This window comes from Mauremys mutica, chromosome 2 (genome assembly GCF_020497125.1).
Source record: "Mauremys mutica isolate MM-2020 ecotype Southern chromosome 2, ASM2049712v1, whole genome shotgun sequence".
NCBI lineage: Eukaryota > Metazoa > Chordata > Testudines > Geoemydidae > Mauremys > Mauremys mutica.
Window position 1 is genome coordinate 250,058,574 of NC_059073.1, and position 18,240 is coordinate 250,076,813.

General features: G+C 39.8%; 1 protein-coding gene across 8 annotated transcripts in view; it reads left to right on the forward strand.

Moving 5' to 3' along the window:
• CDK6 (cyclin dependent kinase 6) overlaps positions 1 to 18,240 on the forward strand; it is a 180,068-nt gene that overhangs the window by 40,906 nt on the left and 120,922 nt on the right. For 7 of the 8 annotated variants that reach the window (XM_045003118.1, XM_045003114.1, XM_045003117.1 and 4 more), the window contains one exon: positions 9,639 to 9,774. In XM_045003118.1, the coding sequence (XP_044859053.1) occupies positions 9,639 to 9,774 (136 nt within the window). Of the gene's footprint in view, positions 1 to 8,686; positions 8,769 to 9,638; positions 9,775 to 18,240 lie in introns of those variants that run through there. The other variant, XM_045003119.1, reaches the window with a different exon arrangement.

The following is an 18,240-nucleotide window of genomic DNA, read 5'->3' on the forward strand; positions in this document are numbered from 1 at the left end:
AGAGCAACAGAGAGAGGTCAGACATCCATAGCTGATATTACTGAATCTGTCTGTGACTTTCCAGCTGATGATCATGTTATACTACTGACTATGGGACCTGGTGGGGTGAATGAAGTCACTTGAAAGCGACTCTGCTTCCTTTCAGAGAGATTCTGGTGTATTAGTTATGGTAATCCACAAGGGTCAGTCTTGTCACCCCCATGTTAATATGTATCTGAAGCCACTACTGGAGAGTGTGAGGTGCTATGAGTTACAGTAACATCAGCCAGCAGATGATACCAACCTCCATGTGTTGTTTTCCTGAGACCTTGGTGGTATTCTTGCTAATTCAATGTATGACTGAGTGGGTCCTGAATAAAAGCCATTTGGCTTAAAATAATTCCAGATGAGATGAAGTTGATAACTAGCTGGCAAAGGAGGCCTGTATTCTGAAGAACGTATAAATGCTATAATGACTCCCTAAATTGAGGGCCTGGCCTATTATGACAACTGTTTGCAATCTTGAGGTCCTACAAGACTGATCTCTTCTGTTGGGCCCTTAGAAACAATCCTCTGGGAAGGTGAACAAGCAGCAGCAGGTCTAGAAAAGACAGCATTGTGCAGTAAACAAGAGAGGTGAAGAGACCATCTTGTCAAACACTTTCTATGAAGTTAAACTTTAACAGCTAAAGGTATTTAGGGGACTGGTTGGCATAGTGAATTAATGCACTAGCCTTTTCATCTCTTGGGCACAAATCTTGGCTTATGTTGCAAGTGAAAATTAGTTTGGTGGTTTCATCTTAGTCTCTACCAGACATTTGTCTACAACATAAAACCACCATGCAATTTGGCACTGTGGGCAGTCTTTGCTCAAGAGAGGCCCAGAACAGGGGTGTTGCAGGTCAGGACTGAAGGCAGAGTTGTGTGTTGAAAGCTTGCCTCGTCTGCCTGCACTTTATCCGACTTTAGCCAGTGCTATTTACTTCACTTTCAAGAGCACTAGTTTCTCTCTCACACACACACACCACTCACTTTTAAAGAACAAAAACATCTTTTGTAAAAAGTAAGCATTTTAAATAATTTTTCCAAGTAAGAAGAGACGCAAAAAAAAATATATAGCATAAAGCTCAGCTTGCATATAAGTGATCACCTTGTCATCTTAATAACCTCATTCTTCTCTTAACCCTCACTAAGTGATCTGCAAGAAAGAATGTTGTCCAAGTCCTCTTGGAGTGCAGCTATAGGAATAGGAGGTTCTACTGCAGGGGTCGGCAACCTTTCGGAAGTGGTGTGCCAAGTCTTCATTTATTCACTCTAAATTAAGGTTTCGCGTGCCAGTAATACATTTTAATGGTTTTTAGAAGATCTCTTTCTATAAGTCTATAATCTATAACTAAACTATTGTTGTATGTAAAGTAAATAAGGTTTTGAAAATGTTTAAGAAGCTTCATTTAAAATTAAATTAAAATGCAGAGCCCCCAGGACCAGTGGCCAGGACCCGGGCAGTGTGAGTACCACTGAAAATCAGCTCACATGCCGTGTTCGGCATGTGTGCCATAGGTTGCCTACCCCTGTTCTACTGCCTCACTTGCGCCATGCAGTGGCTTCTGCATAGCAGCTGTTTCTGATCTCAGTACAACAGCTAATGAATGAGGGACTTCAGGGTTGAAAACTTGCTCAGTCACTTACATGAATCTGTATAACATTTGGACCTGCCACATATAGGTCAATTTATTATATCCAGGGGCGGCTCCAGACCCCAGCACACCAAGCGTGTGCTTGGGGTGGCATGCCTCGGGAGGCGCAATGATGGTCGCTGGGAGGGCGGCAGGCGGCTCCGGTGGACCTCCCGCAGGCATGCCTGCGGAGGGTCCGCTGGTCCCGTGCGGCTTCGGTGGAGCCGCGGGACCAGCGGACCCTCCACAGGCACGCCTGCGGGAGGTCCACCGGAGCCGCGGGACCGGCGACCGGCAGAGCGCCTCCCGCGGCGTGCCGCCCTGCTTGGGGTGACAAAATGTCTAGAGCCGCCCCTGATTATATCTTATGGGGTGTTGTTCCATTCTTTTGTGATCCACACCTGTAAGAGCTCCAAGACTCTTATGAATGAGTTGGGAGAGAGGAAATCATTCCTACCTCAATCTTCTCCAAAATGCAAGTCTTAAGGTGGAGCAGCAGAAAATAAAGGGGTCAAGGGTAAAATGTTCAAAAGCACCCAAGTCCCATTTTCAAAAGTGACTTAGGCACTTAGGTGCTTAAGTCCATTTGATTTGCATTGAGACCTGGGGTCTTAAGACCCACATTTTTAAAGGTATTTAGGCATGGTTACATTCAGCACAGCAATATGTATGTCTCGTTTTCAAAAGCGATTTAGACACTTAGGCACTAAACTCCCATTGACAGTCAGTTGGATGTAGGCTCAAGTGCCTATATTGAAGATGAGACGTGGGTTCCTAAATCAGTTAGGCGTTGCAATGCTGAGGGTGCAAACACCTAAATACCTTTAAAAGTCTGGGCCTAAGTGCCTACATTACTTTTGAAAATGGGACATAGACTCCTAAGGTCACTCAGGTGCTTTAAAAAAATGTATGACAAAGATGAGATGTGGGAGACCATACATTTGGGGCTTCCCTTCCTCTGTTTTTGTATTCTCCCCATCGCTGTATGTTTAGTTCCTTTGGACAAGGATACTGAACCTTTTGAGATATAAAGTGATTCAAAGGTATGGAGGAGTTGGTTACCATTTACTAGGGGAAGTGAACATCAAATACTGAGACAAAGCAGCATGTAGTGAGAAAGGACTCTAAAACATATGAGAGTATGATGCTTCTACTTCACTTCTGTTCACTCACATGCTTGCTTGCTCTGTTGAGCATGGCTTTTGCACTGCACACTGTTCTAATTCTCCTGTCCAGCTATATAGTACTCTTTTTCAGGCATAAGATCCTTTACTACAATAAGCTTCTTATATCTGATTCCAAGAGGAGGTTGATGTCTGTTAGCAGAATCATATTCTATTAAAAAAAAAGAGAAAACATAGCTTATATTAAAATTCAGCTTTTGCCTCACAGAGGTATAAAGAAAATTGGTTATTTAAAAGTACATATTAAAATACTTGTGTGGTGTGAAGGGGTTATTGTTGGCTAAGAGTAAGCTTTTGCAAACTGACTAGCTACCATATTACAGAAGAGGAGGCAATCTAAGGCTTCTGCTGACAGTTGAGATCAATGGGTGCCTGACTGTCATATTTTTTTTCATCTTGGTTAGATACCAGGTGTTAGAGACTCATAGAACTAGCTTGAGCTAAATGTAGTGAAAGCAGAAGCTATTCAGGTTTCCTCACACATATTTGTCAATAAACCTCAATCATGCATTGTAATACTCTTGGTATTCCAGTCTTGTGGTGGTCCTGTGCAAACAATGCCAATCATACGTAAATTGCATGAGGTTTTTTCCATGTGGACAAATATCTTTAGGAGCTAGGTTGAGACCATAAAGCTCTTTCCGTTTGTGACTTAATCCAGATTTGTGAAGTCTCCAAAATGCATTCTATTAACACACTAGTACTTACCTCCCATCCCTCTTCTGAAATGTTTCTCTCCTTCGTGTTATGGCTCCATGTTTCTTTCTTTACCATATATAAGCTAAGAATGAAGTGTCCTTGGAGTTATTCTTTCCAAATAATGAGAATAATTCCGTGACGTTAGATTGCATAGTCTTTGGAGCAGGAACTTTTCGTATTGTTCTGTGTTTGTACAGCATGTAGCGCAATGAGTGAGGCTCCTATGCACTACTGCAATATATATAATGTAAATAGTCCCTCAAATGCTTTTCCAATGAGATTCTGTGTTTCCATCTTCCTTTTAGCTATGCTTTAGGTAGTTTGCCACTTGTACTTCAATATATGCCTGACAGGAGCCAGGAGAACTGATTGTGTTCAAGGATTTTAAAGTTTTCAGGGGCAGCTGTCCTCACCTGTGCACCAGATTCATGCGGGTGATTCTCACTGAAGTGTCTATTGACCTCCATCACCAGTAGTTCTTGATGCTCGTGAGAAAATGTTGGTTACACTTTCCCAACATTGTATGGCTTAACCCACAACAGAGAAGGCAAAAAGTAAGTCCAGCAGCAGCTACCATATTCGTTCCAGTCAGAGCAGAAGCAGCAGTTTTCAGCTCAAATGATAAAATAGGTCTTCTCCTTTTTAAGACAATTTACAATTCCTATGTATAGGTTGCAGAATAAAGACGAATTAAGATTACACTTGCAAAGTTGGATCTTGTGGTAAAATGGTATAAGAGGAGTGTGAGGGTTTCCCTTCACCCTATAGTGTATGTAATCTGTGGTAGAAGAGCTGCAAAACTATACATTCTAATTTTCTACATTCTCAGAGCAAAAAACAGAGAAAAAGACAAATATGCCTCTGTGTAGTGATACAGAAAATACGCACATAATGTAATATAAAAATTGAAAATAGAGCTGTATGTGTGTTCATAGCTGATAAATCTTTCCTAGGTGGTACTGTTAACTCCAAAAGTTGACTCCATTGAAAAGCAAGTCTGCAGTAGGCATCTAGTATTTCATAGTGTTCTAATTCAGATCTGCACATCAGCGCTTCAATCGTTTCCAGCCAAACTTCTTGTTAAATACTTGCAGGACTTCCTGTAGTGGATCTTAGATTTAGGCATTGCAAATAATGAAAAGGGTTTTTTTATAAGTACAATAGAAGGGCAGGGTTTGTGTTTACAAAGTTTTCAGTATGGAAATCCTGTATTAATTTATCTGGATTTACTCCACTGAGTTCTATGGACACAATGTAACCTTTTAAATAAAAGGCTGTGAGCTGTAGCCTGTGCCAGAGATGCTGTGTAACCAGTCAAATAGAAAAAATAAGCAGGAAATGGCCTGAAAGAATTACAGTTTAGATGGCAGAGTTAATCCTAACCATAGAAGGCAACTGTTATGGAATTACATAAGGATGCTTTTCTCACAATGAATATAGAAAGGTATAATTTGTATTGAGGTTATCTCATCAATAGGGGAGCTATCAAGCAAGAGGGTGTACCTTGTGCTAGCTATCTTCTTCCAGTGGTAATTAACACAGGCGATGCTAGATGTAATTTTTTTATAGTATCAAAGACTTAAACAAGCTCTGCTTAAAATTTTCTATTTAGGGAGCATTTGTAGTTTGCAGAGATAATTATATCCTCTTTACTGCCTTCAGATGGGATGTGGGTGGGATTTTAGTCTTATTTAATTAACTGTAAAGCTCTTTGAGATCCTCAGATGAAAGGTGGCATAGAAGTGCAAGATATTAGCATTATTATTACTCCATACAGTGATTAATAGACAAACAGCGTTGCCCCTCATTCTTACAGTTCTTAAACTTAGCCGAGTACCTATTAACATGCATTTTGAATACCAGGATCAAATTAAATACAATTGGTAAAAATGAAACGGAATATTGGTATTTGATTTTCCCTCTAAAGGAAGCTTGTAGTAATATACATTGCTTCTACATCTGACACAGTGAAATCTTGTTTAAAAAAAACCAAACAAACTGAATTACAACCCTTCAATGGTTGAAAGGGAAGTTCTGCCAATGTATTAAATACCTGGCAAAAAAAGGTGTTTTAATTTTTTTTAAGTAAATGTAAGCAAACATAAAGGAATCATACAGTTGGAAATATTTTCCAGTGTTTATGTTCAGATGTTCAGACCTGTCTGGCTCCTCTCTGTTTGCATGTGTTGGGGTTATAGGCAGTCCGTCTACATTCCACATTGATTCATATAAATATATTACAGATTATTAACCTCCAGCCAAATACCAGGGAATTTTGCTTTTCAGAACGGTTAGTGACTTTTCACAAAACTTATTTTCTATACAGAGGCATCCATCTTCTTTATATTGCCCCAGTAAGGGAATTATAAAGAGAATAATATTTGTTCCAGGGCTTTTGCTGCTGTAGCCAATATCAGCCCCATAAATATATGTTCTCGTGTTCATCTGATGAATGTTTATTCATTTGATTAATTAGGTCAAAATAAGGTTCTTATGGAGAGGCAGAGCCTCTCTCTGTTAAAATTGCACCAAGCTTCGATTCTGCAGCCCATATAAGTTTGGCTCAGAAAATACTCTGATCTAAAAACTGCCATATTTGTTGTGAAAACAAAGTAGAATATAAAAAAAAATCAAAATTATGTTTAAATTGTAAGTCATTTAAAAATCTCTCCCCCCCCCCCCGATTTAAAATATGAACTTTTCCCTGTTCCTTTGTCTTCTTCCAATTCAGAACCATTTGTTACTATTCTTTCAAATTTACCAGACAGTTCAATCTCCTTGGACACTCATGTGCTAGCTGTATTTAATAACTTTGCTAAAAATACACCTATTTACATTAAGGTTTTTTGTAGTGGGTCTTTTGGGGCACAATTCTGATCTGATGGATGTCAAAAGAGGTATTTTGCCATTGTCTATAGTTAGAACAGAATTGGGCACGAAAGGCCATATCCTCAGCTGGTATAAACTGGTGTTGTTCCATTGATGTCAGCTGAGCTACATTGATTTACACTAGCTGAGGATTTGACTCTATATATTTGTGAGAGAATATGTTCCCTCTATTGGCTAGTGAGCTTAGAAAGCACATAATGATTTTTCTTTAATGAACTGTTACCAGCAATATCCCTTGAGCTCCAATGATGGAGGTCTGGGTTATTAGAGCTGTAGAACCAAGACAGTAATGTCCATTCTTCACATGTAAGTTTGGTTATGGAGAGTGGATAACCTCCACGGTCCCATTATAAAGCCAATTTTGATTTTCCTTGCAACGCCAGTAAAGAAGCCTTTTGCTCATTTTTAGTTTTAAGTCTTATTGTCAACTAGAAGGTTTTCTGAACATTTTGCTTAAATGGAGGAGGAACTTCTTGAAACCATAAAAGAAGGAGAAATTGTTACAAAACCTCTGATGTTTCTTTGTGTCCTTTTGATTTCCCCAACAAAATCCTAATACACTACAAAATGTGAAACAGAGTTTTACACTGACTCATGCAATAGGCAGTTTTCAAGCACAATAACAATTTAAGAAATTGCCAATATTTGAAAATGAGACATGATCTTTTGTCATTAAAGCTGTTAGGGGGTATAAAGGGTATCACAGAGAGAATTTTCAGTGTTTATCTGTGAACAAGCCAGGACTACTATTCAGAAGTGAACGGAAATGAAACTCTTGGTTGTGTTAAAATTATTTGTCATCAAAATGTATCTTTGGCCTAAGACATCCATTTTCCAAATGGAATAACTAAGAAGCCAAGTTTAAGTGACTAGCCAGAGATTGTAGGCAATATTTATTAAAGCTGGGGCCAAAACCCTGAAGTGGTAGACCCATAAGAGCATCCAGTAGCGCACATTGCCTCTCTTACATATTGGTTCAAATCTTTGAACTTAGGCCAGCTGTAAAATGGAGATAATAATGCTTAACCACCTTTATAAAATATTTTGAGATCTACATATGAAAAAACACTAAATAAGTGCAAAGCATTTTTCTTACCCATATTTTTCAGATGGCATAACTTCAGTGACTAGGAGGGAGGTACTGTGGCTTAGTCCAGTGGTTCTCAAACTTATTTGATAATGCCCCGCTTCTTTGTGTCTGGAGTAGTTTACATCCCACCACCCAGTCAGCAACCACCACTTTCCAGCCATCCACAGGCTCCTAGCTTAAGGCAGTGCCACCGCCAGCAGCAGTGGAGAAGTAAGGGTGGCATGGTATGGTATTACCACCCTTGTCTATCAGCAGCGATGCCTTCGGAGCTGGGCATCCAGCCAGCAGGCGCCGCCCAGCTCTGAATGTGTGCAGTAAGTTAATTTTTTTGCTAAAGCTCCTCACACACCCCAGAATATATTCTGTGACCTAGAGGGGGTGCACCCCCTCCCCCAGTTTGAGAACCTCTGACCTAGTGCAGTAGGCATTACTGTGGAACCAGCATATCAGGAGTGTAGTCCTGGATCTAAGAGTAAGGAAATTATTAATTAAGGACTTCATTAATCTTACACTGCCCCTACAATAAACAAGCGTGTTGTTCTTATTGGGTATAAAATAAATGCATATTTTATCACTACAATCTTAACTTTGTCCCAAAATAAAAAAATTTTCACCACTAATCTCAAAATAGTGTCATCAGTTTTCTATCAAACTACATATTCTTTTTCTCAAGAATAGCAATTACGTGTATTTTAGAAAAAAAATCTACTATTAATTGATAAATATATTGACTGATTTTGTTTCATGTTTCACACAGGAAGGCAATCAAATCTGTACTTTTTAAAATAACACTTGTAATTTTGAAAAAATAATTAAAAAAAATAACATCAGATAACCCCATCTCATTTGAAAGCCTTCAGTAATTAGATAATTTTCCCATGGGATTGTGGCAGAGGAAGCCCCTGAGGAAGGGTTTGACAGAAGAGAAAGCAGTCACCCTCCATATCATTTAGAGGAGGGCATTCCATACAGAAGGAATTCCATATAAGGAGGCACAGAAATGTGTGCGAGAAACAGGCAGACATAGATCACTGGCTAGAGGAGCTGGGAGGCATATCAGTAAGAGTACATCTATACTACCCGCTGGATTGGCGGGTAGTGTTCGATGTATCGGGGATCGATTTATCGCATCTTATCTAGACACAATAAATTGATCCCTGAATTGACACCAGTACTCCACCTCAGCAGGAGGAGTAAGTGGAGTTGAAGAGGGAGCCGCGACGGTCGACTCGCCGCCATGAGGATGGCCAGGTAAGTCAAACTAAGATACTTCGACTTCAGCTACGCGAATAGCGTAACTGAAGTTGCGTATCTTAGTTTGAACCCGCCGCTAGTGTAGCCCAGGCCTAAGAAACAAGAGTATACAAGTTAGAAGGGTGAGAGCTGTGAGGGGAAGAAACTTTGAACCTGATGCTATGAAAGAGAGTGAGAAACCAGAGGGATTTAAATAAGAGAGTAATGTGTTCAGAATGATTAGAAAGGAAGAATATCTTAGCAGGTGTATTTTGTATTAAAAGTTTTTTATAAACTCAATTTCCTGATGCCTGGTTTTAGTAATTTACAAGATTAATCAGTGCAAAAATACTGTTTCTGTAAACCAGAGGAGAAGGAGAATGTGATCTAAACTGAGTGACAAATTATGTAATGGTGTACGTTGGAGGGGTGTGAGAAGAAATTAATAGGTGCATAAAAGCAGTCAGCTTCTTTGTTTCTCAAAAAAGTCACTATTGACTTATTTCCTCTTGAAGAAGAATGAAAGGGGAGCAAACGTGGCAGGAGGCAGAGAACATGTATACAAAATCAAATCATTTTCTGTATTCTGTTAACGGTAGTTGTGCCTAAATCAGAATTGATCATCTCCTCACCTAACTACTACTCTTTGATCATGCTGTGAAGTTGTAATACTTGTGATTTCAGAATCCAAACGTGAAATTTTAATGTGATGTTACAAATAATTGATCTTCACTTGAATCATCAAGAGCTCACAGACTGTCCCGGCTTTGGAAAGTTCTTTCTTTGCTCCACATTTTACAGCAAATGGAAGCATACATGTGTGAGCTGCAAGGTGCTGCTTCACTGGTTTCCGTGAACTTATCTCCTCTTTCCTTTTCCTCCTCTCAGGTTATTTGATGTATGCACAGTGTCACGAACAGACAGAGAGACCAAACTAACACTAGTGTTTGAACATGTCGATCAAGACTTGACCACTTACTTGGATAAAGTTCCAGAGCCTGGCGTGCCTACGGATACTATAAAGGTACTGAAGAAGGATTTTGTTCCCTTCATAATTTTAGGAAATAATATTATGTAAAGACAAAGGGTTTAATTATAAGGCGCTTCAGGCAAGCTACCTTTTGCTTCAATGGGAGTTTGCATGAGTGAGGGCTGAGTAAAAGCTGAGTAATCACCTAGTTAGGACTTGAGTTCTAGTGTACCAGTTACTGAACCACAGATCAGTGCAACTTTTATTATGGAAATGTTCATACTTGTTTTCCCTTGGTTTTGGATTTTATGTTCCTCCCCTTCTCCCCCCCAACCCACCCCCATGTCACCCCACCTCCTCATCCCACTGTTTCCCTTTAATCCTCCCAGATCTGGATTTACCATTGGAAGTCATCAAATACCTTCAGTTACAGTAGTGGTTCCCACCAGCCTTCCCCTGTGGCAGGTTATTACTTAACTGTCCACTTCATGGTTACTTGAACCGTCCTCTGAAGCACCAGTTAATGGCCAGTGTCAGAGACAGAACACTGGATTAGATGGTCCCTGATGTGGTCTATTATAACAAGTCCTACTCTCCTACTCTTTTTTCTGTTGTGGTTTTTTCTTCATTTTTTTTATTCTTGTGTTTTTTTCTTTTTCTTTTTTAACTGATTCTCTTTCCTGCCTGCACTTACTAGAAAGCTACATACAGCTCTCAAGATGGAAGGCATTCATAGATGGTTCTGTGTACCTGAGACCCTTGTGTTCTTGCAGCCGAGCTCAGTGTCACAGAGCAAAGCTTAGGTTGGCATATTTCTATCCTATGCATGTGAATTACTCCCATGGCAAATTGCATTACAAACCACTGTAGGAGCAGGAATGGATGGTGGGTGGCCTTCAAGGAGCTGCCTAGTGGTTTATGAATGGCAGTATGTTTGTGGTGAGGGAGATGGTCAGAGTGGATCCAAAGTCATGTAGTTTTCCCTTCCCGTGTGCATTAGTATGCCTTCCTGCGAAGGCCTCTCCCCAAGTTAGGAAATACTGATTTAAATGTATTAACGCCATAGCTTTTTCCCCCTCCTCCTGGGGGGTGCCATAGTAAAGCTCCATACAGAGGACTGCAGTTTGAACCTGATCAAAATGTTCAAAAAGGGGAATAGAAGCAGGGGGATTGATTGATGTTAAAATTTCCTACCTCGTGGTTATGCCTGGTAAGTGTTTTGCTTTCTTCTGTGATAAGAAACAATTTTTGTTTCTAAGGAAGGATTCTCTTGCTACTGTACTAGTAATTTTTGGAGGTGTATTATGTCTTCTTAACCTGGCAGGACTCCTAGGGAAATAAAGCAGTAGCGGAGGAGAAACGGGGAGGGAGAAATTCACTTAATTTTTTTTTATTATTCCACTAATTTTTGTTAACATTGGCAACCTAAGTGACTTTTTTGACCTTTGGGTCTGAAATCATACACTTCAGAGACCGATCATTTTACTTATCAAAGCCACAAAAAGTGTAACTTCAGGCAGTTCCAGTAGTTTTATTTTTGTAAGCAATCTTCTTGCATAAATGTTAAATTAAAAAAACGAAAACAGCTGGATTCAGCCTCAGCCGTGGATTGAAATGTAACTCACATATTACAAAGATATCATGTTCTAATGCTTTTAGGGTTCCTACTCTTCGCTGACATTTTCAGGGCTGCTGAAGGGATCTGGTCATTTAATCCTCATTAAAATTTAATTAGTTAATATTAATGGGAATTGAATGTCCCAACACCCTAAGTGGATTTAAAAAAACTCACCTTTGTTTTTTAATCCTATTTCTTTCAGTACTTATATGCAATAGTCTGAGGCAAATGGAAAAAAAGAATATTGGCCTGTAATATTGTGTGCCATTTTTTTTAAAACCTGGTTCTAAAATTGCATCTGCAAACATGAAATTCTGCTTGGGAATTAAGTACTTGTGCAGGCAATTACTGGTGTGCTGTGTATGGACCAATAGATGATTCTGCACAGACATTGCAGTTCAGGTGATGGATTATGATTAGGGCTCCGTGTTTGTCACAGAGGTTGCAGAAGTCATGGAATCCATGACTTCCTGCAACCTCCGTGACTTCTGCAGTGGCAAGTGTGGCTGACCCCAGGGCCGCCCAAGCAGCTGGCCCTGGGGACAACCACACCGGCCACTGCTGGAGTGGCTCTGCAGCCAGCCACATCAGCCACTGCTGGAGTGGTCCCAGCCCCCGACACAGCCTCACTGGCTGCTGCTCTGGCGCCTTGGGCTGCGGGCCCCTGGGAGCGCCCGAGCAGCTGGCCCCGAGGACTGCCTGAGCAGTGGCCAATGCAGCTGGCTCCAGGAACCTCCCTAGCAGAAGTCTCTCTCTCTCTTCCCCCTGCCTCCCAAAAAAACCCAAAAAAATAAAACCACCAGCAACAAACATTCTATCAGGCGTATTTATGGTAGAAGACATGGACAGGTCACAGGCCATGATTTTTTTGTTTTTTGCCCATGACCTGTCCATGACTTTTACTAAAATACCCATGATTAAATTGTAGCCTTAATCATGATAATTTGGCGCTATAAAGCATGTGAAGGAGAACAGTCCAGCAATTTTAAATGAGCAGGCTCAGTTCTGCCCACTTATGCCTATGTAAATGTCATTGCAGTCAGTGGAGTAAATCAGAGCAAAATTTGGTTTGTGATGTCTACAAAAGCCAGTTTAATGGATAAAGGAAAAAATCCAGCTAATGTTTACATGATCCCTTTTCCTGATTTCAGCATTTATGTGTGTTGGTTTATGAACTTTATGTGCCACAGGGAGAAGGAAACTGAGGAATATATACTTCAAACTGGAGGTGTAAAATCCAGCTCAAGAAGACAGAACTGCACTAGCTGTGATCAAGCTAATGCACTAAGAGTAGAAGTGTGGCTGCCGTGGTGCAAGCAAAATGCGAGACTAGCCACCGACATAGCGTCTTGGTTAGGATCTTGCTTGTGCCACTGTGGCGACATTTCTATTTTTAGCACGCTAGCTCGATGAGAGCTAGCACAAGTATGTCTCCTCAAGCAGGAATTTATACCTCCAGCGCCAGTTTAGGCATACCTCAATTTTCTTAATTGTACCTTATTACTGTGACTATAAAAGGGACCAACCCTGCAAACTTCTGTTCACATGAGCAATGCTCAGCTAGTGCAGTTGAAGCCACTCAGGCTTGCTCATGCAAGTAAGAGTTCACAGGTAGGGTTGCCAACTTTCTGATTGCAGAAAACTGAACACCCTTGCCTCACCCCTGCCCCTTCTTTGAGGCCCTGGCCCCGCTCCCTCCAACTCCCCTCTCTCCATCACTTGCTCTCCCCTACCCTCACTCATTTTCACTGGGCTAGGGCAGGGGGTTGGGGTTTGGGCTTCAGATATGGGGTGAGGGCTCTGGGTTGGGGCTAGGGATGGTGGGTGTGGAGAGCAGGAGGGAGCTCTGGGCTGGAGGGTAGGGCTGAGGAGTTTGGAGTGTGAGGTCCACAAAGATTTTTGAAGCACCTAATTCCCATTGATTTTAGTGGGAGTTTGGTGCCTAAATACCTTTAAGGATCTAGGCCTAGGAGTCTAAATCCCATTTATTTTGCATAGGCACTTAATAGCCTACATCTCACTGAAAGCCTGCTAAGTGCCTAAGTCACTTGTGAAAATTTATCTCAGGGCACTGTGCCATAAATTCACTTTATCGCTGAAAATGAATACAATCATTGCTCCTTTCTTTGTACCCTGTGAATTCCACTCTGTCTGTGTTAGTAGCAAGTAATGTGTCACTTCTTAGTAAATTAAAATGAAGATGTAGCTTCTCAGAAAACAAGCCAGTTTTCTGAGTTGTGCTGTGAGTCATTAGCCCACTGCCACAGATGCATGTACTCTGATCATGTTTGAGATGCGGAGAAGATGTTGCACAATCACGTGATACTGAAAACAAGGTGAGAAATTCCAGGAATAAATACACCACAGTGATGATGAAACTGCTGTAAGAAGAAGAAAATAAAATCTTCAGTGTGGCCTGTATCTAACAACATTGTTAAAGGAAACTCCTTAAAAAATGTCGCTGCATTAATGAGCCTATTCAAATGTGCATGTTGTACGACATAAATAAATGCTTGATTAGTTGGATTTCTAAAATTTTCCTGCTAATATTTTATAGTGAGGAAAAGAACCAAAACCTTTTTAGGCATTGAGAGTCATGGTTATATATACCTTCACATTACAGGGCAAGATAAAATGATTTGAAGTGATTTATTATTTTGGAGGACTACTTTAAATCAAAAAGTTTATTCTCTTAAAATGAGGGCTGTTATGCCTCCTACAACGGCAATGTGGCTGGAAAGATGGAGAGAAAGTAAGCATGCCACACAAATGGCAGGTTCTAGAGGCATTATGCTGTCAATAACATGCTTTCTGGGTGATGGATACAGGAGAGGTTCCCCTTAATGGTGGTGTAGCCAGCTCTTCCCCAGACTGCAGCAGTTCCTACAAACATGGAGGCAAAATCATGTCTACCTCTTTGCCACACCCAGATGGCCCCTCTGGAGCCACTGATGCTGTCCATAGTGTGAGGTCTCCAGTCCACAGCTTGTTCTCCTTACACCAGTGGCCACATTTTGGCTGTGCTGGGGGAAAATGACTCTTTCTCTATAGTGCCCATCACTGTAGTAACTAAGGCCTGCTCTTACCTCTCCGTTAAGGCACTTGTACTGTTACTACCACAATTTGGATGATCTAATTTTTTTATTTTGGGAGAGTCCTGCTATTCATTTTTAATGAATGGACATACTCCGAACCCTAATTATTTCCAAATTCAAACACTCAGAAAATGAAAAAAACATTCTCCTATTTCCTGCAGTGCCCCAATCCATGCCTTCCCAGAAGCCTAATCACTTCCAAACTCAGGAGGTCATAAAAATGTGGAGCACTCCAATAATTTTAAATCACTATGTCCACTCTAGTGTGATTTAAAGTCATTTGAGTGCTTCACATTTTTTTTTGAGTGAATGAAAGCAACCTGACTGTATGAATAATTTGAGCCTCTAAATATAATGAAATGAAATTATAAATGTTGTGTAAAGATGTCTACCAAATAATCACAAAATAAAGGTCTGATGGCAGGAGAGAGCTACAAGTGTGTAAGGGCTTGACCCATCATTTTTTGAAGTCAGAGGCAGGATTTCCATTGATTTCAAGGTGCATTGGATCAGGGACTGTAACTCATCTTTCTTCAGCAAGATGATGGAAATAAAGATAAATGAAATAGATTCTAAATTGTAGTCAAGGGCTAAGGACCATCAAAAAGCTTACCTCCTTCTGTTCTAATTGCAAGGAGCATTTCTTTGATCCTGCCTTCTGTAACATAAATACAAAGCAACTAGGGCTATCGATTAATTGCAGTTAACTCATGCGATTAGCTCAAAAAAATTAATCTCAATTTAATTAATTAATCGTGATTAATCGCATTTTTAATCACACTGATAAACAATAGAATACCAAATGAAATGTATTAAATACTTTTGGATGTTTTTCTACATTTTCAAATATATTGATTTCAATTACAACACATAATACAAAGTGTACACTTTATATTATTATTTTTATTACAAATATTTGCATTGTAAAAATGATACAAGAAACAGTATTTTCTCAAACAAGCACTGTAGTGCAATCTCTTTATCGTGAAAGTGCAACTTACAAACATAGATTTTTTTTTATTGTTACATAACTGCACTCAAAACCAAAATAGTGTAAAACTTTAGAGCCTATAAGTCCACTCCGTCCTATTTCTTGTTCAGCCAGTCGCTAAGACAAAAAGTTTGTTTACATTTATAGGAGATAATGCTACCCACTTCTTATTTAAATGTCACCAGAAAGTGAGAACAGGCATTCGCATGGGACTTTTGTAGCCAGCATTACAAGGTATTTACATGCCAGATATGCTAAATATTCGTATGCCCCTTCATGCTTTGGCCACCATTCCAGAGGAGATGCTTCCATGCTGATGATGCTCATTAAAAAAATAATGCATTAATTAAATTTGTGACTGAACTTCTTGGGGGAGAATTGTATGTCTCCTACTCTGTTTTACCTGCATTTCATGTTATAGCAGTCTCAGATGATGACCCAGCACATGTTCATTTTAAGAACACTTTCACAACAGGTTTGACAAAATGCAAAGAAGGTACCAATGTGAGATTTCTAAAAATAGCTACAGCACTCCACCCAAGGTTTAAGAATCTGAAGCGCCATCAAAAATCTGAGAGGGACGAGGTCTGGAGCATGCTTTCAGAAGTCTTAAAAGAGCAATATTCAGATGTGGACACTACAGAACCCGAACCACCAAAAAAGAAAATCAACCTTCTGCTGGTGGCATCTGACTCAGATAGTGAAAATGAACATGCATCGATTCACACTGCTTTGAATTGTTATCAAGCAGAACCCGTCATCATCATTCCAGAGGACATGAAGTTGGAAGCATGAAGGGACATATGAATCTTTAGCACATCTGGCATGTAATAGCGACTAATTTTTTTAATCGCTTGGCAGCCCTAATAGCAACATGTATATTTGAAATAAAATTAAATTTAAAACAATCTACCAAAACAAGACACTCCACTGCACTTGCTTCTCCCCCGGGGGAGAGGATGAGAGCACAAACAACATGTGACAGCTGTTAGTCATGCTGCTTAATGCGCTTCTGAAAGGTACTCAGATACTACAGTGATGAATATGGTATAAGAACCTTCATGGAATGGAATAGAATAGAAGGAGATGAGATAAGGTTCTACTGGTAAACCAGCAAAGATGGGTTTCCATGTAGTCAGGAAAAGACAGTTTTTGGCATATCAGGAAAACTCTCACACTTCCTCCAATTAATTTACACCAATATTTAATTTATATGAGCATTTTTTTCTTGATGCCTTTACCTGCTTCATAAGAATAATGACTAGCTCCACTTTCCGATATTGTCATGGATTTAATTTTCCATTTTTGGTTGTGAGGAAAGGTTGCTGAGGGAGTTGTTGGATGGGGCGGGGGGTTATTTGTATGCCTGTCTTTTTAACATATGTCAAAAGCACTTAGCGCCTTAGGTAGACAGTTACTTGTATAACTTACAAATAAAAAGAATAAAATAAATACGTAAGTAATTTCTGGTTATATAATTGATTATGAAGGTTAAAGTTTACCTTGGTTAAAGTCCGCACAGACTTAAAACTTTTCAAGACTCCTTAAACAGTGAAAGGTTAGTATTCACCACTCTCTCACTCGTTCTGGTCAACAGAATTATGACTTAGGCATAGTAAAACTGTAATATTGCAAACATAGGAGATCAGATTCAGCTCTCCATTAAATGAATGTAAATCCAGGATAATGCCATTGATTTCAGTGAAGTTATTTCAGATTTATACTAGTGTAAATAAGAGCAGAATTTGGTCCATTTAATTTAACTTGCATGTTTATTTTGGTGCATTTAAGAGAATATCATTTAATTTCTGTTACCACAGTGGAGCTGGAAATTATAACTGTGATGCAAGAAAGCTTCTGGCTCTTAATATTCTGAATGCCTTTGAGAGATAGGTAAAGGCTACAGTGACTGGATAGAGATTACTTATGAAGCTGGTATTTTTATTGCTAGCACATCACTGTAGTGATAGTCACTGCAAGCTCCGGAGTGAGCCCACCTTACTTGATTAGTCTCGTTATAGTTGGTATGGTAACACCCATTTTTTCATGTTCTCTGTGTACATATATCTTCCTACTGTATTGTCCACTGCATGCATCCCATGAAGTGGGTTTTAGCCCACGAAAGCTTATGTCCAAATAAATGTGTTAGTCTCTAAGGTGCCACAAGTACTCCTCGTTCTTTTTGCTGATACAGACTAATACGGCTACCATTCTGAAATAATTTATCTGTATTCTAAACTTTTCTTACAGTATACTTATCTCTGCCTTTGGTAAATTAAGTCAGATTGTGACAGACCCTTACATGGGTGTGCAGTGTGGAAGTCATGCAAAGAGCCATCCCACTCTCTCCTCCTTTAATTTTTGTGTAGAGGCTATTCACAAGTGCAGTCCCTTTGCTTGAGGGAGATCAAGGATGTCCCCTAAGGCACACATCACCCTAAAGGTTGTGGGGATGCATGGGAGGAGGAGGCAGGATGGCACATTGTGAGGAGGGATCAGGCTACTAAAAAGTCCTCAAACATATTTATTCTCATTGGCTGCCTGGTTCTAGAGTTAAGCTAAGTCAAGGAACAGAAATAGCGCTAGTCAGAACTAACCAAAACTAATGCAGTTTGAATTCTGAATATCAAATCCTCACCATAAACTTTTTGCAAATGATCTATAAACCAAATATGATTCATGGCAACTGTACAGCAAATAGCTTAGAATAACAATTGCATTTGCAAAATTTTTAGGACAATCGTGGACAATTCACAACCAGTCAGACTATGAATTCATCACATTATTTATACAAACTGTTCACTCAGCTCCATCCA